The sequence below is a fragment of the Cylas formicarius genome, unplaced genomic scaffold (assembly GCF_029955315.1).
Source record: "Cylas formicarius isolate icCylForm1 unplaced genomic scaffold, icCylForm1.1 PGA_scaffold_8__14_contigs__length_24414737, whole genome shotgun sequence".
In the NCBI taxonomy this organism is placed as follows: Eukaryota; Metazoa; Arthropoda; class Insecta; order Coleoptera; family Brentidae; genus Cylas; species Cylas formicarius.
The window spans coordinates 21,680,785-21,705,741 of NW_026844361.1; the positions used below are offsets into that span (position 1 = coordinate 21,680,785).

Sequence of the window (24,957 nt, forward strand, 5' to 3'; positions counted from 1 at the left end):
TGTGCCACCTAGGGCTGCTACCGTGGTAGAAGCATTGAAACGAATCTAAATATATTCTACAAATTGCTAGTAAATTGGGATGTGAAGAAGCAAAAGTGATTCTGGTGTCACTAATACTATGTAATTAATGAAGCCACTCCAAACTTTCACCATTCACAAATATGTCTACCACTACCACATAATAGCTTGAAAGCAAAGAAACTTTATGTTTATGTGCCACCTAATGCTGCTACCGTGGTAGCAGCATTGAAACGAATCTAAATATATTCTACAAATTACTAGTAAATTGGGATGTGAAGAAGCAAAAGTGATTCTGGTGTCACTAATAATATTTAATTAATGAAATCACTCCAAACTTTCACCATTCACAAATATGTCTACCACTACCACATAATAGCTTGAACGCAAAGAAACTTTATGTTTATGTGCCACCTAGGGCTGCTACCGTGGTAGCAGCATTGAAACGAATCTAAATATATTCTACAAATTGCTAGTAAATTGGGATGTGAAGAAGCAAAAGTGATTCTGGTGTCACTAATACTATGTAATTAATGAAGCCACTCCAAACTTTCACCATTCACAAATATGTCTACCACTACCACATAATAGCTTGAACGCAAAGAAACTTTATGTTTATGTGCCACCTAGGGCTGCTACCGTGGTAGCAGCATTGAAACGAATCTAAATAGAATCTACAAATTACTAGTAAATTGGGATTTGAAGAAGCAAAAGTGATTCTGGTGTCACTAATACTATATAATTAACGAAGTCACTCCAAACTTTCACCATTCACAAATATGTCTACCACTACCACATAATAGCTTGAACGCAAAGAAACTTTATGTTTATGTGGCACCTAGGGCTGCTACCGTTGTGGCAGCATTAAAACCAATCTACTTCGATTCAAAATCTTAAAGATTATCTCACACGTTTCACAAATACGATCAATTATGTCATGTCAAGATTAATTGTGATTAGTCTCAACAATTTTGTTATAAAAATTAAAGTGACGGATCACGGAAGACGCATATCATCTCGAACTTAAAGCTTTCCGTGCATAAACACAGATCTAAACGAAACACGCAAGGGCAAAATCCAACCCTTTCATTTGCGTAATGATAGGACGGCACTTCAAGCAAAGTATAGGGATTGGGGTAACCTGGGAATATTGAAACGCTCGCATTGGTTTTAAAATCGCTGCAATAGACGAGAAGCCGTAGACTCTCGCGCTTATCGAAGGACGTATGATGTCGTTCTCCGTAAAAAGTAAACCGATTTTGATCCACGCGAGATTCTGCATGACATTGGCTGGTATCTGGCCATTGGCGATACCCACCAAACGTCTGATACTTCTGAGAGCGTACGCAGTGTATTCTGATATGGTAAAGATATACTTTCCGATGTTTTTGGTTTCGCTCTGTATGGAATTTACTCTCTCCACCGTCAGTAATAACAACGTCGAGAAAAAGTTCTCCCAATTAATTTACGTCATCAGCTTGCTGATCGTGGGTGTCGCAGCCACTCTTTACCAAGGCAAAGACTTTAAGGAAATCATAACTTACATAATAAAGGACGAAAAGGACATACGATATTCTGTGGACGTGGAGATTAAGCGGTGCCATTTGGGGCGGGTACGGTTTTGCTCGAAAGCCTGTTGGGCCATAACGATTATGACGTGCGGAGTTGGGATTTCGATATGTCTTGAAAACTTTTGGAGGAGGTTTGAGGTCGACCAATACAACAAACACCAGAATGTCAGCATGGAGAAGCCGTTTGCTTACGATTTGTACTACTATCATCTGGACAAGGAGACACATGCTGGAGTACTGTTGATCCTCAACGACTTTTCCGTGGTAATTAACGGCTTGTTGGTTGCCTCGACGAAAATCGTTTTCTTCTCATGCATCATTTATCCTGCGTCGATCTTGAAGAGGTTGCAGATTAGGTTCGAAAGATGGAAAGGCGACGGAGACTGTTTCTCGGAAACATTGAAAGACCTCGTTCTTCAACACCAGAATGTCATCCGGTGAGTACATCATCTGCATGTAAGTTCAAGGGAAAATAACACATGTTCCACTAAAAACTGGAAGTTTTATTTCTCTTGTTGGCTGGGATAGCTGACTATTGAAAATAAACAAGCTGTTTGGGGCATCCATTAGTATTAACCCCCAATGCATCGAGTATAATATGACACTCAAACGCAAGCACGTTATGGCTCTGAAATTTGGTGTGGGATGCTAGTTAGTAGGGGTTGATTTAATGTTCAGGGTTAATAAATTGCCGCATATAGTTTTGTGTTATACTGCGAGCGATCCAGGACAATTGCGCCACATCAAGCAAGATTTGCTGATATATGTCCTAAGATATTCACTTCTAGCCAAAATTTTATTTATTTTTTACAGTAAAATGACAAATATATTGCAAAATTTATTTTTTTACCTTTGATGTTTTTAAGAAAAGCTTCTTTCAATAGGAAAAATATTTTTTATTATGATTATTTTAGGTAAATATATTTGAACGTTTCTAATAGTGATATTTAATACTTGTATAGGTTGTTTTTTATACGAATACGCAGCAATTAATAAATTATACTACGCAGGGTATGTGCGCTATTTTTTGTAAATAAAAATGTGAGATCAAGAACGGTTGCTACAAGAATGCTCCGGCATTACAAAACAGAGTAAATATTTTAAATGAGTTAAAAAATAAAATAATAGGCCACTGTTTCCTCGCAAGCTTAAAATTTCCAAAAGCATCCTCGTACGGCTAAGCTTGGTGTTTTTAGAAAACGTTTTGTTACAGAACATCTCAAACTTTCATGATTATTATTTTAAGGTAATTATTTCCTACATTTCTAATAGTTAAACGTAATTATTTTTTTATATTAATATGCAGGAGAGTATAAATGTTAGGAGCTTACAAAACACTAGCAAAAATATTGGGTTTCAATAGTAAAACTGGTATTAAACTCCGCATCTTGAAATTTCCGAAACCACTTTCTGCATAGTTTTTAAATGTCTTGAAAATGTGTCTCGAGTGTAAAGTAAATTACAGATGAAACTACTAATTGGTTTGCATATATTTTGCCGCTTTCAAAGACTAAGCAACTGTATAAGTTTTATTCAACAAATGTGTGTTGAAAAAATAATTGTTTTACTCCCGTATGTGAAATACCTAATTATTGACCGATCTAGCGTGCGGGAAGTATCCCACGAATCCGAGCCACTTCGGACATTTCCGGAATTTTACCGCACGGGTTTGGGAGCAATCGGATGTTTTCGGAGATATTTGCCACGCTTAAAATTTTGACGTTTGTCAATTCTGTCGGCCGTGTCAGTGAATGTATTCGTGTTTTTTTGCGAAAATGTACCCAAATACTAACGGTCGTAGAAAAAGTATAGTATGCAACACGTTCGGTCCACGTTTATTAAACACTCGCTCCGCTAGTGGCAAATAAACTCGTGAGTTAAATGCCGTTTACCGCACTTGTTGCATAATGTACTATTTACATCTACTAGGTGTGTTAATTTATCATACAGTAAAGTCAAAAATCTATGGTTCTAAAATATGGTGTTGGGTGGAAGATAGACGGGGTTGATTTAAATTTTAGATTATGGTTAATAAGTATATTGCCAAACATAGTACGACCGCCCTATTATATTAACTTCCAACTTAACTTTTTATTTTACACTTTGAAATTTTATATAATATCTTTTTTGTACTTAGCATCGAATATGTTTGAGTTAGGTATTGGAAAAACATTCATTAATTAATTTAATTGCTTTCTTCTCTCTTCCAAAAAAATACATTTCTCGGAAAACGTGTTTTTTGTCTGCAAATTTTTATTTATTTCTTTAGTCATTGTTTTCTACATGTCAAATAGTTTAATGTTATTATTTCTACACGAACACTTTTGCAGAAGATTTTTTCACTTTGACATAGCAACTTTGTTGTTATACGGGATGTCCAAACAATGATTCATAAATATGTGGAAAACCAAAGTAATATATTTTTTAAAAGAACACCCTGTAGATTATTGTATTATTAGATACTTCCTTTTATTCTCAATCAACGTAGGATTGTTATGGTCTATACCGAGAGTTTTCGTTGATACCAGGGTGAATCAAAATGAAAAATATTAATTTAAGTGAAAAAATCAAAAGGAACACCCTATATATTATATTTCATTAGTTATTATTAATTATTAGTTATTATTATTACCCTTTCAATTTTATTAAGTATTCCATATATCTAAATTTAGTTTTTTTGAAGTATACATATTTTTACGGAAAAATTTCTGAAAATTATGAGAAAATATCGCAATAAGCCAAGGAAATAATAAAATAAAAATTTGGTGAAAAAAATGTTTCTTTTGTTTCCACTAACTATAACTAATGTTTTCAGATCGCGTCTTTTAGTGCAAATATAAAAGTTAGCCATGCAAATCTAAGTTTGTAGGTTGGTCATACAAACAAATCATTGTCTGAAACCCGTCAATTTTGCATTAGTTTTCTTAATTGAGTTGTTATTAGCTGCTTTACTTGCACCTCAATCAAGATTTTTTGATGGAAGGAACAGCCGACATGTTTTTGGTACTGGGGTCTAGCGGAAAATAGTGTTCAAATTGTTTTTTCAAATTTGCGCAGTTTATAATTTTATTTCAGTTTAAATCTCGGATTTAAAAAAAATCCCCATTACATTACGAATGTGAAAGAATTCGAATAGACTTTTCAAGTTCAGTTAATATTTATTTTGTTCAGCTGTCGGAAACAACGTCAAAAATAAAGCGTATCAAATTTTTGCCGAAAAAATTGCCCTAAATCCGAATACACTCATTATAAACTATACCAACCCCTTATTGGTGATTGGTGATCTATTAATGTCATAATATGCAGGGTGTCTAGGTGTGATTTTATTAATTTTAAATTATTTTTTTGGTACTTTTGTATTTATCATTTTTCTGTAAATCAAGTAATAAACGAGATATACCACTTTGATACACTATTTGGAAAACCCTTATAGTTAATCGACCATTGTAAAGAAATTTTGAACGAAACCTAACACCCGAATAGCCAGAAGCAAAAACCCAGGTTCCAAACAATTTTTATCTAAAGCAACTAAATCGAAACTTACAGGAGAGCCTGTTGTTCATAGCCTCGAGTTCGACTTGAGGCACGAAATCCAACTCCACCTTGAAATCTGCATCTATTGTAACACGAACGAAATATAAAGGAATCATATAGCACCGGGGGTGACTATAGGGCTGGCGTAAAAAAGCTTTAAATTAAAATCCCCTTTGAAACTCATTCAAAAAAATTTCTCCGCTAGGCGCAATTTTTATAAACGTGGACATGCTATATCGCGCGACACAAAGCCAAACCTTTCATTTAGATAATGATAGGGAGGCGCATGAAACAAATTACAGGTTTTCCCTAACATTAGGGCAACGCCTTGAAGTTAAAAGCCGTTGCATTCGTCGACAAACCTCGTCTGAATCAAGTAGAAACATGGCTACACACGAACCGATTCTGAAACACTCGAGATTCTGCATGATCATCGCGGGTATCTGGCCGTTGGCCCTACCCACCCATAAGCTGCTGCTTCGCAGTGCCTATTCGCTATATTCGGGGCTCCTAAAGCTGTATTTTCCAATGTTTCTGGTGTCTCTTTGCGTTGAATTCGGAATCAAAACAATCGACGGCAAAAACGTCGACCAGATCTTCTCCCAATTAATTTACGTGATAGCATTGGTGAGCGTCGGTATTGCCGCGTTGCTCTACCAACGTCGGGATTTCAGAGAAATTATAAGATACGTCATGAAAGACGATATGGTAGTATATTTGGAGGAAGAGGAGATCAGGCGCTGCCACTTGGAACAGGTGCGGTTTTGCTCTAAGGCGTGTATGGCCATAACAATCTTGACAATCGGAGCTGGTACGTCGATTTGTCTGGAAAATTTCTGGAGAAGATTCGAGGTGGGCCAGCTCAACAAACGCCAGAACGAGAGTGTGGAAAAACCGTTTCCGTATGATTTATACTATTATAGTGTGGACAAGGACAAGCACGCTGGGATTTTGCTGATTGTAAACGATATAGCAGTGATTGTCAACGGATTACTGGTGGCCTCGACGAAAATAGTATTCTTCTCTTGTGTTATCTATCCGGCTTCAATCCTAAAAAGGCTGCAGATTAGGTTCGAAAGGTGGAAAGGCGACGGAGGCTGCCTCTTGGTGGTTTTGAGGGAATTAGTTCGGCAACACCAGACCGTTATATGGCAAGTATATCGAGATACTCTCTATATACACTCTATATTGCACATACTATAAGACTACATAACTCCCTTACTACATATTAATTAATTGTTTTAGATGATGTTTTCACCTATTTACACTATTGACCAGTGTGATTGGATATCAAAACTAGCTGAGAATAGTAAATTTATTCAGTCATTCATTCATCGAAGTGTTATTACAAAAGTATTTAACCTAGTTTTTATTACGTTTGACAACTGCTGAAACATTTACACATATATTTACGTTACTCCGTCTTCTCTAAGAATACACTATAATGTCAGTGATTTTGAGAAAAATATTTAACAGCCGCATCCAACACCAATTTTATAGACCCAAGATGGGAGGCGTCGTATGGTCGTGCCTGTTATTTCTCTGATGACCGATAATTTGTTTATGACAATTTGTTTATGAAAAGTATTTCGCATTGAACAAAGTAGTCTTCCCATCCCATCCCATACAGCCCCCTCTACTGGTTGCTAGGTAACATCGCAACGAATAGCGCGACCACTTCTCGGCTATAAAAAACCCGTCTTATGTTAGTTAAATTTAGTTTTTATCATCTGCCGATATTATATTATATTTGGAGTAGCTAAGTACGTGACAAAACAACAGTCTCTTATTATTATGATAGATACTTTCCTCCCTCACGAAACTACTTCGTTAATGTTTCCTGTGCGGCGAAAACCGCACTAAATTTATCCTAGACGTAATCTCAATGAACACAGTCTACACAGCACTCGGCCCTTTTATTTGCGTAATGATAGGGCAGCACTGGAAAACAAATTATAGTTTGGGTGGAAACTGAGAATTATGAAATATTCGGCTTTGGTTTGAAGAGGGCCCTCTGTCAGGTGTGTGTGTGAGGGTATTCTTCCCAATATTTTTAGTACAACACCTTAACGAGAGTTAAAAAAAAACCCTTGCTTTCGAGTTGTACTACTATGGTCTAGACAAGAGGAGGCACGATAGCCGCCTTTTGGTTATCAACGACATGTCGGTGATAGTCAATGGATTGCTGACGGCCTCGACGAAAATAGTATTCTTGTCTTGAGTTATTTATAGGGCGTTATTTATGCGCAGACCACTAATACCAGCCGCAGTGACTACGGCCATGAAGTGATAAAGATTCTACGTATAGCAGAAAACTTGAAATAGAGGGAGTAGATTGGTTATAAATTACCTCACTAAAACGTAAGGTAAAACGATAGGTATTTATTTAGGCTCCCATTCGTGATGACTCATCGAATGTTTACGTATTTACCTGTCTTTTTTTGTGCGCCGCGAGTGGCGTTTGAAATAACCGGCCTTCGCGTTGTCCCCTAGCGTCTAAATCGCGGTTATTAAGTCAAAATGAAAGAAAAAAAGAACGGAAACGACCGTAGATACTCTTTTAAAGCCGCGATGACATTTCACAATAAGCCAAGGCCGTTTGTTCACCCTATTAGAGGCGCACCCCTCGTGGGAAAGTAACAGCTGCTTTCGGGGTGGGTTAGTCACCCGTGTGTGGCGGAAAGTGTGTCAAGAAAAAGACGAGCATGCCGGCGAGTAGGGACAATAAGGGTAATTCGGAATAGGTTGGTGATTTTCATTTGGATTTTTTCAAATATCTCCTCTGCGTCTTCTGGTTCAAGAATTTTTTCTGTCTTTTAAACGGTTTTTGAAAAATGGTATTTTTTGCAGACCCTTGCACGCGTGATTTTTAATTTTTTTTAAATACTACATATTAATTATATTTTCTAGCTTATATTTTCACCCAAACTATTGACCAGTTTTATTGTATACCAAAATTTGCTGAGAATAGAAACAATAGTTGATCATTCACTCTTCCAGTTTAGTTACAATTTTTTTTTAACTTTTACACATATATTTTTTTACCCCCTGTTCTCAACGAATACACTATAATTTATTTTGAGAATATTATTACCTAACAATTATCTTCACGAATATTTCCAACAAAATTCCTTATAAATTCAGGGGCTTCGCCGATATCATTTTCAATAACATGCGTAATAGGTGCACCCAACACCAATTTTATGGTCCCAAGAGACGCGTCGTATGGTCGTGCGCGTCGTTTCTCTTGTAACCGATAATTTGTTTACTTACATAAATATGGTTCAGCGAAAAGGAGTATTGCTATTTTGCTTTTTTATAAAACGTATATCCGCATTTAAATATACCATCCTATCCCAAATTTAAGAAATATCAAAGGTGTTTTTGTTTGGTTGAATGGGCGAGGAAAAAAAATTATGGTTCAAACAAATAAAACGGTTAATATAGAATTAAACCAAAAAAAAATTTCTGGGAAGCGCTTTTTTTAATGAGGCGTGTCAAATCTTCGAGCAAAAGTCTTTTGCATTAAACAAGATAGTCTTTAATTTTATTTCGAAATCATATATGAGGAAAGTTCAAAGGAGAAGAATCTAATACTTTTAGTAAATAAAAAACAGTTTAAAAGGTTACTGGCATACATAGGCATTTACTAATTTGAATATGAACCGCGCCCCCAATTTGAAAAGAGATAAAAGCAAATGAAAAATGTTTTTAAAATGTTTCACACTTAACTCTATTTAGAGTAGCCAAGAAATCGATTTCTGAAATACAGCCTAGGCTTTTTTTTTTCAGTATGTGACCAAACAACATTATTATTATGATAAATACTTTCCTCCGTCACGAAACTATTTCGTTAATGTTTCCTGTGCGGCGAAAACCGCACTAAACTTATCCCTCTAGACGCAATCTCAATAAAAACAGACTACACAACAGTCAGCCCTTTCATTTGCGTAATGATAGGGCGGCACTGGAAAACAAATTATAGGTTGTGTAGAAACTGAGAAATTTATGCTCGGCTTTGGTTTTAAAAGGGCCACCAGACCTCCGTCTCTGTCAGACGTCGAATTGCCCACTCATAAATGACCGTACCAAAGCCCAAGCCGATTCTGAACCACGCGAGATTCTTCATGATCTTAGCAGGTATCTGGCCATTTGGCTTACCCACTAAACGTTCGATGGTTCTCAGAACTTACGGAATCTACGCGGCAATCGTGAGGGTGTTCTTCCCGATATTTTTAGTATCGTTGTGTATAGAGTTTGCAATTTCCACGATAAACGGTAAAAACCTCGATCAAACCTTCGCCCAACTGATATACGTGATCGCGTTGGTCAACGGAGGAGTTGGGGCGCTTCTTTACCAAAACTGCGATTTCAAAGAAATCATAACTTTCATAATGAAAGATGATAAAGAGGTGAAGCATTCCAAAGACGAGGAGATCACTCGCTCCCACTTGGACCAGACGCGGATGTGCTCCAAAGCGTGTTGGGCTATCACGATTATGACGTTCGGAGCTAGCACTTCGATGTGCCTCGAGAACTACTGGAGGAGATACGAGATCGATCAGTACAACCAACACCACAACGAGAGTTTGGAAAAACCACTTGCTTTCGAGTTGTACTACTATGGCCTGGACAAGAGGAAACACGATAGCGGCCTTTTGATTGTCAACGATGTGTCGGTGGTAGTAAACGGGTTGTTGGTGGCCTCGACCAAGATCGCTTTCTTCTCTTGCATCATTTATCCGGCATCGATCTTGAAAAGGCTGCAGATTAGAATCGAAAGATGGAAAGAATGTGGTGGCTGCCTCACGGTGGTTTTGAAGGAACTCGTTCTGCAACATCAGACCGTTATACGGTGAGTTTAACGTCTACTAAACCATACAACAATGCTAGACCTAGTAGACATGGTTATGGATTTCAGCGTTTGACTGAGACCTAAAGTTTTAAAATAGTGAAAAAAGTATATTATTTGATTATTGTCAGTGACGAAAATATTCCGCAAAACTATTTTTTCAGTCCACAAATAAATACACAAAACTGGAAAAATAGCGCCATTACAGAGCCGACTTCTTAACACAGTTGTTCCGCTCTTTACTTTCTTCAACAGCGTTAAATATAATGACCAATTTTGTTGTTGTAATATTTCTACTTGAATTTCTCGTCATTTCTTAACAAAGTGGCAGCCAAATGACAATTTTTCTTAAAGTAAGTAGGTATATATTTTAGCACCTGGTGCACAATATAGTGAATTTTTATGAAAATTAAAAAAAAATGTGCTCAACCAATCTCACGATAACATTTTTCAAAGAAAGTTCCACAGGCTACTGTAATAATTTTTACAAAACTTCTGGATTCCTCCTGCGTCGGTTTTTGTTGAGTCGAAAATTGCTGACGTTTCGCCAATCATCCTGTTGGCTTCTTCAGAGCTTGAAATGTATACACTTTACCAAAACCTTCCAATAGCAATAAGGCCGAAAGCAATCCTACACTTGCCACTGTGGTCCTTCCATTCATATGCGGCAAAGAATGCATTGGAGAGACCGGACGAAAAATATCAATAAGGCTCAAAAAACGCGAAAGAGCCTTACTAACTAATCTTAAGTGCGACTCAGGTCTCTATCTGTCACGAATTTGGGAATCAGTCATACGAGCAAGCTTCAGTCAAGCTCTGAAGAAGCCAACAGGATGATTGACGAAACGTCAGCAATTTCGTCTTAACAAAAACCGACGCAGGAGGAATCCAGAAGTTTTGTAAAAAGTCTTACGTCAACAGTTGTTAATACATAGCTAATAAAACATAGACATATCATATTATACAGGGCGCTACAAAAGATTTGTTTTTTAGAAAAATCCTTATTGACGTACAAAAATAAAATATTACTTCAAATAATTTATTACCTTGTGTTTTTTATAATGCTAAATGGAGGTTAATCACATAAATTTGTAACATGGGGTTATATTATATAAGTAAAAAGCTTAAAACCAAATTTTTGCTATACTCTAAAACCTAAGTAATGAAAATTAACTAATAAGTTCATTCCTCGGAGGAAATGAGAGTTAAACGAGAGAGTTAAAAGGTAATATATCTCTTATTTTTTTAATTACTTCTTTGAGTTTTTTGTTAAAAACTACAAAGAAACTGCATTATAAAATTTGAAAAAAATATATAACAAAGTGTAGGAGGGGAAAGAAACCTTAAACTAGACTGCTTTAAACACAATCAAGAAATAATTAGACCATTAGTTATACAAGTGGTAATTTTATGCAAAAGCCATTTTTCAAAGGCAATAATTATATATGTGATTGAATGTATGATCCGGACAATATACAAATTACAATAATTACAATACAAATTTTACTAAAATATGTCAGTAAAATATTGAGATATAAAAATATCTAAGGAAGGCTATCACAAAAAAAATACAGGCTGGCAGATATCGATGGTACGCCACTGATTTCTCTTAAAATAAAAATTATTCTTACAGTCCCCAATCACTAATAAAATAATTTCTTAATTTTTTTCGATACAATGTACTTCGTTCGCATAAAAATATAAAAACTTCTTTGCATGGTCTCTTAATAAAAATAATAATATAATGGATTATAACTTTAATTTTTATAATTATTTTTTGTCATTGCAGTAGGTTGTGTCTGAAAGAATTATTAATTTTCTTGTTAAGGCGGTTGTTTGACATCAATTTTTAAATTCTATTCTTCGTAGTAGTGTCTTGTAGTGTTGGGGGGGGGAGGGGCATCGAACTGTTAGAACTCTAGAAATTGAAGAAGCAGTTTTAAATTCTATTGATGAAAATCCTGAAATTAGCACTAGAAAAATTGGAAATAACCTGAGCATCTCGCACTTCTTGGTTTGGAAAATTTCACACGATTTTCTGTTGTATCCATATCATCACCCAAGCGTTATTTAACAGAGATATTCCCATTCGTTTTAATTCTTGCATATTTGGCCGATGAAATGATATGGTTGAAAATTACTTAAACGGTCCCTTTTTCCTGACAGAAAGGCTACATGGCCATAATTATAGCTGGTTTGTAGAAGAGGATTTGCCAATATTGATAGAGGAAATACAACGAATTACGAACAGAATGTGGTTCATGCGTGACAGCGCGTCTTCTCACTTTAGTGTTGCAGTAAGAGATTTAAATCACACATAATAGTTTGGACTTTTTCTTAACGGGACTTCTTACAAGTCTGGTTAATCGCACCCGAGTTAACAGTGTAGTAGAGGTGAAGGATCGTATACTTCAAAAAGTGAGGCAATATCAGGTAAAGAGCTAAAGGGTGTATGTACGTTCTGCTTTTTTTCAAAAAAGTTATTACCAGTTTGTTAACAGACAATTTTGTTTATTTTTTTTTAAATATGAATCATTTAATATTTATCTTGTTGTTACGATGATATGTTATTTCATTAAAACTGTAAAAGTAAAAAGAAGAGTCTTCTAATACTTTTTTTTCTGAATGACACTAGTTGGTAACCGAAAGCTCGCGGAAAAATGAATGTCCCGATTCTGCAACACTCGAGAATCTGCATGACCCTAGCAGGGATCTATCTGGCCTTTTCCAGTACTTACTCATAAGCTGATATTTGGAAGATTTTACGCAATTTTCTCTAGTGTAGTTAAAGTGTACTTTACAGTGTTTTTGATTTCTCTGAGCCTCGAGTTCGGACTAGTGAGGAAAAACAGCAATCAATTTTTCTACCAGCTAATCTACGTCATCAGTTTGCGGATAGCCGGTGTGGCAGCCGCGATTTACCAGACTAGGGACTTCAAAGAAATTATAAATTACGTAATAAAGGACGACAAGAGCGTGTTGGGCTATAACGATTCTGACAATCGGGGGTACTAAATCGACATGGTTGGAAAACTTCTGGAGGAGACACTAGATCAGCCAGTTCAATAACCACCACAACGACAGCTTGAAAAAACCCTTTGTTTACGATTTGTACTATTATAATATGAACAAGGAGAAGCACGAGATTATACTACTGATAATCAACGACGCGTCTATGATAGTCAATAGTCTGTGGGTGGCTTCGACAAAAATCGTATTCTTCTTATGGCTATTTTAAAGAGACTCCAGGTGAGATTCGGAAAATGGGAAGCCGACGATGCCGGACTCTTGACACTCTTGAAGGAGTTTGCTAAGCAACACCAACACGTTATACGGTAAGTATATCCGGCAGTGCGAAGAAATTACTTATTTATTCTACTAAAGATACAGTGAAAACGTAGTGGCTGCAACCGGTGATGATCCTAATTTTGCTAGTGGAACGCATCATTTTTGCAAATGATCAATCAAAATATTTAAATTGTTCTTTTTTGTAAGTATGAACTTAATGATTTTTTATAAAACATCGGAATTAAATAGCTGAAACATTGTTTACGAAGATTATATTGTTTTCACCTCAGCTTGAAAAATTCTGTAAAATAAAATTCATGAAGTCGGAATTGGAGAAACACAAATACATTTGAAAATCAGGTACTGGATTTCAGAAAAAATGCCCGCACACGTGCAACTGGCAGAAAATATACAGGGTGGATCAAGAAGTACATGTCGACACCAAGTTCCTTTTTTCCGTTTTTTAAATTCCCTTTCTGCATTCTGTACCTATCTCGTTCTTTTTTTATGAGCAAAATAATACAAAACAGAAATTTAATGATTTTTTATAAAACATCGGAATTAAATAGCTGAAACATTGTTTATGAAGATTATATTGTTTTCACCTCAGCTTTAATAATTCTGTAAAATAAAATTCATGAAATCGGAATTGGAGAAACACAAATACATTTGAAAATCAGGTACTTGATTTCAGAAAAAATGCCCGCACACGTGCAATTGGCAGAAAATATACAGGGCGGATCAAGAAGTACATGTCGACACCAAGTTCCTTTTTTCCGTTTTTTAAATTCCCTTTCTGCATTCTGTACCTATCTCTTTCTTTTTTTATGAGCAAAATAATACAAAACAGAAACAATTTTGAAATGAACAGGCCAGCAGTTCTTAAATTAAAAAAAGTGAATGTGACGCTTCTAAATGGTATGATACGGAGACAAAACGAGATCTGCAGAAAAAATTTGCAATTTGTTTAACTCAAAATTTCCAGAAAGACCCATTGCAATGTCCACAGTGCAAGTCAAAGATCGTCCACGGCCAGGTGCTCCAAAAACTTATGAGAATACAAGATTAAACATTATGGTGCATCTTCTGAAGTCGCTTCAAATAATGATGTTAGCCGACGAACAGTTATGCGTGTATTAAATGACGAAAAATTTCGTTCACACACGATTATCCCGACAGTAGACTACAATTTTGTGAAACTATGTTGAAATGTGCAAATTAAAACCATTTTTTCATCGTGAGATGCTGTTTCTGATGAAACCACATTTGGTCAGTTAAGAGAAAAACTTTGTTAAAAAAAACATATAATGTATCTATAAATAATAAATAAATAAATATAGTGTGTATGATATCACAAAAAAGAAAAAGATTTTTACAAAGGCGAAAAGGGTAGAAAAAAAGGGTTATTGATTGACAGGGAGTTGCAGGTATACACCACTGTGTTGCACAGGAAGTTTTTTCTCTGCAGTTTGGCAGTCTTTTCTTTGGTTAATTTTTTGGAGTTCGTAGATGGACATTCCGGTCATTTATATCGCCACGCAATCTTCTTCCTTACAAGCTTGTTAAATTCATTAGATTAGTGAATTGGAAGTTTTGTTATTCTTCTTTGAACGCGAATGAAAGACATGAAGTTTTACAATGGCCTGAGATCATCTATTATACAGGGTGTTTCAAAACGAATGGACAATAGAATACCGGCATAGTCTTTGTATCAAAAAATTTCGATTTGTTGATTAAACCCATGTCCTAAACTCAAACTCAAAAATTAGATGGCGTGATCAGTTTCGTAATAACTACATAGACGTTTTTCAAGAATGCCATAACGTATAAACGGTATTGCTATTCAGCATCTTCAGTTCAGTAAGCTATTTTCAAGACATTCACATTTTTAACTGACCGCGTAACCCTCTGTAAAAAAATTTGTTATTAAAAAAATTGGAATCCGAAAAAAAGAAGAAGAACAATTTTCACAAAATGGGGTAGTGCTCGGTCAAAAAGGGATATTTTTTATATATATTAAGTCTTATAAAAAATGTAGAAACGTCGCTGCACCAAGATCTATCTGTAGGTAACTCAAATGGTCCTATTACATAATTATTTACTGTGCCTGCCCACTCGTTTATCTCGTATTCATGCTTGCAATGTCCTATCCATGTCAAGTGAGGATTTTCTTTCATCTTGTGCGATATTTCTTGGACGTCCTCCATTGTGCTGTTATTAAAAAATATGATGACGTTTTTGCAAAAGTGTGCAGGTGGCGGCAACTTCAAATAATCGCAGAACTGATTACATCATCGAAAACTCTCACATGCTAATTTTTGTGAGTATATTTTTTAAATTGTGAACATAACTAATAAAAAACTTTTATCACCCTGTATCTAAGTAAATATTGACCAAGGAAAAAGGTTTATTTGACAAATCAACATATTTTGATACAAAGAATACGTTAATATTCTGTGCCCTATTCGTTGTGAAAAAAGACATTTTGAAAAAGATTTTTAACAAATAGTTAATGAACCCAAACTTAAATTCATTGGGTATCTAGTTATAACTCTGGATCGCTATTATGGCAACTCCACGCTAACGAAATAGCAAGAACAAATTTTCTAGCACTTTCTACAACAATGGGTTAAAAAATCAAGGCCTAGTAGCTTTACAAAGAAATTATAAAGCCATTTTCATAGCTAATGCCCAGAGTTCACAACATTCAAAACTATATCTCTGATCATGAAAAACATCCTAACTATAGAAAACACCCCGAAATGGGACATAGAATGTCCATGGCAACCATATAATTAACAGATACGACTTTTGGTTGCCTTTTATATCTGTCTGTCTGTACTTTTATCCCCACAACCAGATGATATATTGTTTAATTATTGTACAATGGTATATATTTATTATTTATTATATATCAAGAACTTAATCATTAAATGTGATGCATAGCGCGCTGTTGGGTATTAAATTATGTTATAATTAAAAACAAAATTTCACTAATACTTTGATCATTTCCAACTGAAACACGGCACATACTAATAATTATTACTTTACCTGCTATCGTTGAACATTCTAAACCGCTTTTCGGAATAATTTCATATCTCATTCTCACGACTACTACTAACCAAACGAATAACAGCTTCATCGCTTCGCTCCTAGTTAACTATTCAAAACAAATTTGGGTTCCAAAACGTAACATTCGTACTTTCATCTAGTCCAATCTAGAACAATAATCTGCAATTTTATAAGTGCGAGGCCAAACGTTTATCTGGCCATTTTGTGTCCTACCGACGGCACCATTACTAATTTACTGTCCGTGCACCAGAAACTGCATAATAGATAAGACCACGTCAAATAAAAACTATTCCATGGGGAATGTACAGGGTGAGTCGTGGCAAATGTTTTTCAATTTTTTTTTATTTTATTATCTATCAAAATTATTTTTTTCGTTTTGGGACGCCCTGTATAATATATAGTGATTATAACACTGCGAACGTCTACGGTGTATTAAGTTATTAAGACTTTTGTGTCAGCAATAAGATCTAATGATTTTCCTTCGAAATTCCGAAGTTGCCGAGTAGATTCGGCAACGCTCCATTCGCCAAAATATTCTACGTACGGATTTCCACCTGCATTATGCAATCCTAAACCGAATTTTAAAAAAAATCCCTTTCTCAGTCCCCGCTGGGGTACCCAACGGGACTCATCCTGTACAAAGCCACACTGAATAAATAAACACTTATAGGGAAAAACGCAGACGCCCGTAAGTCAAGCCTTTAATTTGCACAATGACAGGGCGGCAGTGTGTAAAGGGTATCGGCTATCGGTGCGTTTGTTATAAAAGCATTCGTAGACACTATACAGTGTTGCCAGTCTTCAGACCGCAGAGAGACATGTCCGAACCTAGAGCACTGATCCTCGACCATGCTATATTCTGCATGATCTTGGCTGGAATCTGGCCGTTAGCTTTGCCGACAAAACGCCAGATATTCCGCGTAGCATATTCAGTCTATTCGATATTCGTCAGGATGTATTTTCCGATATTTTTAGTATCTCTTTCCGTACAGTTTACTATCTCTACTATCAATGGCAAAGACGCCGACCAAATGTTCGGCCAACTGATCTACGTGATCGCGGTAATGAACGGCGGCATCGGAGCATTACTTTACCAACGTGTCGACTTCAAAGAAATCATAAATTACATAACAAAAGACGATAAGGACGTGGGGTATATGGAGGACGAGCAGATAAAGCGTTGCCATTTGGAACAAGCTCGATTCTGTAAACAAGCTCGCGTTGCCGTAACTATGCTGACTATGGGTGGTACTACTTCGATTTGTCTCGAAAACCTCTGGATAAGATACCAGATCGGTCAATACAACAAACACTACAACGACAGCTTGGAAAAACCATTTCCGTTTGATTTATATTACTTTGGTCTGAATAAGGAGAAACACGCAGGTCTATTGCTGATCATCAATGACGTATCGGTGATGGCCAACGGTTTGTTGGTGGCCTCGACGAAGATCGTTTTTTTCTCTTGCATGATCTATCCGGTGTCGATTTTGAAGAGGCTGCAGATTAGGTTAGAGAGATGGGACGTCTGCGATGGCTTGGTCGTTTTGAAGGAGTTGATTATGCACCACCAGGACATTATACGGTGAGTTTATCATCTCCGTAGAGGCCCAAGAATTCAACAATTGGATATTCTATCCAAAAGCGCAAAAAATGTACGGATTGTATTAGAAAGAGGACACTTAGTTCGACGAGAGTCTTTGATATTGCACTTCAGTGTCTGATATTTCATAACTGGGGGTGTTGCCTCCTTCAGTCACATAATTCGTAGTTGGTTGGTTTTGATTAGGTCACTTCCGTCTTGTCTTCGATAATCGAAGCTTTCTTATAGAGTTCAAGATAAAAAATAAATTATAATACTTAATACAAAACCGTTATTGTTTGTTATTGTATCATTTCACAAAATAAGAATACAAATGTCGCTCTTAAGATGAAGAAATTCCATTTTCTGCTAATTTAGAAGTGAACTTTATGCTTATCCTAGCTTACATCGTTGCCGAATGATGAGACCAAACTTCCGGATGCTGTTGTTCCTCCTTCGATTGCTTTGGGTACACAAATTACAAACAAAAAAAACTTATCATTTTGCCCTGCCATGATGTGCGCACATCACAAAAGTATTTAGGATATTTATGAGAGAATAAAATTCGATTCCTTATAGCATATAATCTGGATCAGTTTTCTACCGAGCTACTTTCCTTCTGTACCGGTCTGTACTTCTTTAATCTTAACGGTGACTGAGATCTTTACCAATGTTTATGTCCTTTTTAGCGCCGCCCCACTCAGTCGGTATAAAAGCAGGTACAAAAAAGAATGCGAACCAGTTTCAGTTAACCTCCGAAGAATCGACGAAAGAGAGGGAAAAATTGACAAATACATGTTTCTAGCTACGATGTCATGATGATTTTCAATAGCACAGTAAAAATAGTAACGAGTCGTTGCTGTGATAAGTTTAATTATCAATATTTCCTTAAAGATCTTCATTGTCTTAATTACCCCTCTATAGTATAGTACTAATGGCAACAACTAACGACAAAATAAAAAAGATCAAGTGTTTTGTCACGCTGTTGAAAGATTTTCCCGCCCACCATAGCTATAGCAATTTCGTCAGTTAAGTATTTGGGGTTATCGAGTGCCAAAGATATAAATAACAACGCACATTCGGAGGAGTTGAATATTTTGTTTGGTATACCTCAAGCTTCCATACTTGGTTATGAAGCTTATGAAGATTTATGGTGTATGATTTCGATATTGTTCACGAATTATCTGGCGAACACAAATCACTGCGAATAAAATAAAAATTCGGGCTTTGGAAAGTAAAATCAAGATTAATCAAGTAAAAAGTTACATGATTATCTCTAATTGTAATAAATAAGCATTCCTTAAAAGTTGTCGAAAAGCTTACAGTCTCTAATTCTATCATTATTCAATCATTGCAATTTCAGATTCATAAAAATGTGCCACGGACTACACAGAACGCTTGTGCTCGCTTGATATTCAATGTAAAAAGGCGCGATCATGTTTTCCATAAAATCCAGCACCTATAGTGAATAATAGCGACACCAAACATAGCTGGTGGTTATTTGAATGCGTTGCAGGATTTATTTAAAACACAAAGCTTTAACTCATGCGGTAAATATCCGCTAAATACAATTTACCCCATATTCATCTGTTCCAAATGAATTTAAACTTTTTAAGTTTCTTAAATTGAAATACAAATTAAACCATTATCCTTTTTTAGGCTGGGCTGACCTAGTATTATGCAAAAAATGTTATTAGAGGTTTTCAATACTTGGTTAACTATCACTTAGTAATTGTTATAAGCTCATTGGCAATTATAATGTATTATTAGTTTTTCAGTCCGTGAAGATTTATTCAAAAAGTATTAACCTTTTTGTCATGTGGTTTTTAGCAATTATGTAGACATAATTTAATTTATATATATTTTACTTAATTCGGATTTTTTAAGGCTACTTAATTATTATTTTTCTCAACGTGTTAGTTGGAGTTTTAAATGACCCCATTTAAAAAAAAAATTAATTTCAATTAAATTAGTTAAATTAAATGAAATTAATTAAATTAAATTTAATTTAATTTTAATTAACCAAGAAAAAAGTTAAACCTTTATTCCTAGCTGGAACGGCTTGGCATATTAATTACATAAAGATCCTGAAATGTGTGCATTTCATCTCTGTTTTGATTAATATAACATTATTAGTGTCAACCAACTGCAATTTCAGAACTTAATTAGAATTACCTTTTGCCAGTGTGTATTATTACTTTTTCAGCCCGTCAGGATTTTAACCTTCAACTTTTTCAAAAAGTATTAGCTTCTTTGTCATGTGGTTTTTAGTAGTTATGTAGACATAATTTAATTTATATATATTTTACTTAATTCGGATTTTGTAAGGCTACTTAATTATTATTTTTCTCAACGTGTTAATTATAGTTTTAAATCACTCCATTTAAAACATTTTTTAATTTTAATTAAATTAATTAAATTAAATTAAATTAATTTTAATTTTAATTAACCAAGAAAGAAGTGAAACCTTTATTCCTAGCTGGCGCGGCTTGACATATTAATTAAATAAAAATCCTGAAATGTGTGCTCTCTGTTTTGATTAATATAACATAATTAGTGTCAACCAATTGCAGTTTACCAACTTAATTAGAATTACCTTTAAATATGCATCCTCTCACGCGGACGCTCCTTTTGCCGATGGGTGTTATTACTTTTTTAGGCCGTCAGGATTTTAACTTTCAACTTTTTCAAAAAGTACTAGCTTTTTTGTTATGTGGTTTTTAGCAGTTATGTAGACATAATTTAATTTTTATATATTTTACTTAATTCGGATTTTTTAAGGCTACTTAATTATTATTTTCCTCAACGTGTTAATTAGAGTTTTAAATGACCCCATTTAAAAAAAAATAATTTCAAATAAATTAATTAAATTAAATTAAATTAATTAAAGTAAATTAAATTAAATTAAATTAAATTAAATTAAATTAAATTAATTAAATTAAATTAAATTAAATTAAATTAATATTAATTTTAATTAACCCAAAAAAAGTTAAACCTTTATTCCTAGCTGGCGCGGCTTAACATATTAATTAAATATCCTGAAATTTGTGCTCTATGTTTTGATTAATATAACATAATTAGTGTCAACCAATTGCAATTTATCAACATAATTAGAATTACCTTTAAATATGCATCCTCTCAAGCGGACGCTCCTTTTGCCAGTGTGTGTTATTACTTTTTTAGGCCGTCAGGATTTCACTTTCAACTTTTTCAAAAAGTATTAGCTTTTTGTCATGTAGCTTTTAGCAGCTACCAAATTTCGATTTTTTGAAGCTCCTTAATTATTATTTTCCTCAATGGGTTAGTCGGAGTTTTAAATGGGGTATTTTAATGAACCAAGAAAGAAGATAAACCTTTATTCCTAGCTTGCGCAGGTTGACATATTCATTAAATAAACAACCGGAAATGTAACAAAAGGAGTACAATTCATCTCTGTTTTGATTAATGTATCATAATTAGTGTCAACCAATTGCAACTTAACAATTTAACTAGAATTACCTTTAAATATGCATCCGTCCTGTTGATGACTGATGACACTGAAAACAAAATAAATAATTTAGTCGCAACCTCTGCGCTGAAAGCAATAAACCACTTCCTATAAATACAGGCGACACTGAAGTCGAACCCTTTAATTTGCGTAATAATAGGGCGGCACTGGAAACAATGCGCGGGGTGGATAAAACTTTGAAACGCTCGCTTTGGTTTTAAAAGCTACGCATTCGACGTCGTTCTGCCAGAGTGCGGAGAACAATGACAAATGGATATACGAAAAACGGGACCGATCTTGAACCACGCCAGATTCTGTATGATCTTGGCAGGTATATGGCCGTTGGCAGTACCCACGCAAAAGCCGATACCTCGCAAAGCATATGCCGTCTATTCCGGACTCGTGAGGATCTACTTCCCGACGTTTTTGGTATCTTTGTGCCTGGAGTTTGCCCTTTCTACATCAGTGGACAACAACGCCGAGAAAATATTCTCCCAACTGACGACAATCAGTTTGCTGATCGCCGGAATCGCCGCCTTACGTTATCAAACTAAAAACTTTAAAGAAATTATTGTTTACATAACGAAGGACGATAAGGATGTAAAGAAATCGGTGAACAAGGAGATGGCGAGATGTCACTTAGAGCAGGTGCGGTTTTGCTCGAAGGCTTGTTGGGCCATAACGATTATGACAATCGGAGGTACTACGTCGATTTGTCTGGAGAACTTTATTAGGAGATTAGAGATCGAGCAGTACAACAATAACCACAACGAGAGCTTGGATAAGCCGTTCGCCTATGAGTTATATTTCTACAATGTCAACAAAGAGAAACATAACAGCGTACTTATGATTGTTAACAACGTGTCGGTGATAATCAATAGCCTCTTGGTGGCCTCGACGAAGATCGTATTCTTCTCTTGCATCATCTACCCCGCTTCGATCTTGAAGAGGCTGCAAATTCGGTTCGAAAGATGGGAGGAAGACCGTGGAGGCTGCCTCTTAGTAGCTTTGAAGGACCTCGTCCTCCAACATCAGAACGTTATAGCGTGAGTATAGCCCCAGCAACGTAATATGCAAATCAGATGAGCACATGAGAACAAAGTGGACATTTTGGAAAATACTGAATGAGATGAGGCTCGTCGATAGAGAAGGAAATTATCTGGAATCGACCAGCAAGTTGTTTTTGATACCTGCAGGTCTTGGAGGGCGAATAACTTTTAAAAATCGCTGAATCGTAGGGTTATTATCAAAAACTCGGAATTTATAATGTTCGAATCTTCAATTTTCGTTATTATTAGTGGCTCAGGTTCGCATTAAAATTAAAATTTCTTTAAAATTCTAAGTTTGCGTCTCAGTTATTTTCGTCAAAACTAAAGGATTGTTTTTTTTTAGGTTTATTACAAAATTGAATGGATCGATTAAGTACCTCATTTTTATGGAGTTCCTGCTTAACTCCTTGAATATAGCCGCAGTCTCGATTCAGTTTATAACGGTAAGAATAACATATGAAAGAAACGAGCTTCTCAATTTTGTCATGAAAAAGTCAATCATAATAGTATCACTTTAAAAATATAAGCGCAGAACGTACTGAACTGTTGTTTAATGTCATGATACAAAGTGATCAAAAACTAACTGCAGTAAAAATTTAAATAAGGAAATCCTTAAGAGTCATTTTTTGAACTGCATAGTTTTGACGTATTTCGCTAATAAAAAAGAATTTCTTTATCAAAATGTTGTACATTTTTTTAAATCAGCACTACACAATGGTCACTATTGTGACTGTGAGTTTAGAAATCAGTGTTGGACAGTTTTATGTCACATAACTTAGTCGTTTTCCATCGCTTTGCTAAAAATATAGGATTGTCCAATTAATAGCATTTCAATCAACGTTATATTATGTATATTTCAACTTTTACAACCTTTCGCGAAGTGTAAAGTGCAAACGCTTTTCAAAATATTTAAAATGTTTTATTTTGAAAAGGAAACACTGCTGAGTCAATTTTCATTAATATTTTTAATGTTACTTTTTGACCACCTAGCAATTATTTATTTTTAAAATATCAACCACCAAAGTAAATCCTAATCTATAAGAAAGTTAAAACCAAAAATATAACAAACACGTTCACTCAGAAATCGATAAATATATTTAAACCTGAAAATATGACAGGAACGGTAACAAGAAAGGTTCCTAGGAATCCAAAAATGCTTTAATATACAAGTCAATTCAAGGAACTTTCATCTTCAAAGTGTTTTTGATATTTAGGTTGTGAGATAAAATGTCGTCACGAACGCCCTGTCCGATACAACTGCTGAATTTGGAAAACAAACATTTATTTATAAATTTCATTTAAAATTTGTCTCCATTATCCATAACGATTTTAGACTGAACTGTAGAATTAACTTTAACGTGAAGTAACTGACGAAACACTCTTTGCAGTTCGAAAAGACCATGCTGGCGTCTCCGATACTATTTTTCGGCATTTTATTTACCCAGACTTTTGTACTCGGCTGGAGTGCCAACGAAATCAAAGTCCAGGTAATTCACATTAGAATCTTTTAGACTGCCCTCGTCTCTTATCGCATCTTGTTTATTGAAACGGTTGTTTATTGCAGAGCTTGATGCTAGCGGATGCCCTGTATCGCAGTCCGTGGTACGAACAAAACGAGACGGTGAAAAAAATGGTACTGACAATGATAATGCGCGCGCAAACGCCGCTGGTTCTGACCATTGGGCCGTTCGACGCGATGACGACGCAATCGGCTCTCGCGGTAGGCAACTAGTTGTACTCATCTGAGAGAAACACGCAAAATCCATTTGTTATATTGCAGATAATGAAGGGATCATACTCCTACGTCAGCGTAATGTTAAATAACTACCAGTGAATATATTATTAATATTATTAATTATTGTATTGTTACTAATAATAACAGCTAACTCAACCGTGTTTGCTTTTAATATTCGAGACAAACAAATATTCACTACTCATACTTTAAATTATTTCTAATAGGATAACTCCCAGAATTATTCTTTCCCTCCCGCTGAATTTTCCGGAAAAATAATTGAAACATCAAAAAATGCTCAAAACTGAGCCACTATTCAATATTAGTGAGGCTACTTTTTCAGTCTGCAATATTTGGTACTTGTGTAGTGGGAGTCAATTTAAGTGCATCTTTGATTGCTTGTTGTTAAATTACGATCGGTAGAGGTGATCGAATGAACGGTGAACGAATACTCACACCAGAAAGCGTCCGCACAGTTTTTTACAACAAGAATATTTTCAATTTCCATTTCGTTATCTGTTTATATGAGAAAACTCATGCAAACCGCAGAAATACTTCTGGCGTTGATAAACCATCCGATTAACATCAACAATTGCTTTTATACCTTTGTTCACCCACCTAAACTAAAAACAGAACAGAACAAGATAATATCCGTAAAGTTATTCAGTAGATATAAACACGCAAAACAAAGCCCACCCTTTCATTTGCATAATGATAAGACAGGGCTACACAAAAAGCGTGTGGTAAAGAAAATGAAGTACAATAAAATGGT

The 24,957-nt window shown here is 35.3% G+C and overlaps 1 protein-coding gene across 6 annotated transcripts; it reads left to right on the forward strand.

Annotated features, from left to right (window-relative positions):
- Positions 1 to 1,130: 1,130 nt before the first annotated feature.
- On the forward strand, positions 1,131 to 24,349 carry LOC132706618 (odorant receptor 49b-like). Of its 6 annotated transcripts, XM_060678059.1 has the most exons (6): positions 1,131 to 1,853; positions 1,932 to 2,026; positions 22,797 to 22,896; positions 23,842 to 23,940; positions 24,018 to 24,173; positions 24,234 to 24,349. In XM_060678059.1, the coding sequence occupies exons 1-6, from the start codon at positions 1,245 to 1,247 to the stop codon at positions 24,285 to 24,287; spliced, it is 1,113 nt and encodes a 370-aa protein (XP_060534042.1). In that variant the 5' UTR covers positions 1,131 to 1,244; the 3' UTR covers positions 24,288 to 24,349. The 6 variants fall into 6 exon arrangements, with proteins under 6 accessions (XP_060534042.1, XP_060534039.1, XP_060534036.1 ...); XM_060678056.1 differs by having other exon boundaries at positions 1,131 to 2,026; XM_060678053.1 differs by lacking the exons at positions 1,131 to 1,853; positions 1,932 to 2,026 and adding an exon at positions 5,270 to 6,274.
- The last annotated feature ends 608 nt before the right edge of the window (positions 24,350 to 24,957 follow it).

What these genes read in the sequence shown, in the direction of transcription:
- LOC132706618 (XM_060678053.1), top strand. Translation starts at nt 5,352, where the DNA reads ATGCTATATCGCGCGACACAAAGCCAAACCTTTCATTTAGATAATGAT. An exon ending in TCTCGATTCAGTTTATAACG is followed by an intron (nt 22,897 to 23,841) that starts GTAAGAATAACA and finishes CACTCTTTGCAG; the next exon opens with TTCGAAAAGACCATGCTGGC. An exon ending in CCAACGAAATCAAAGTCCAG is followed by an intron (nt 23,941 to 24,017) that starts GTAATTCACATT and finishes TGTTTATTGCAG; the next exon opens with AGCTTGATGCTAGCGGATGC.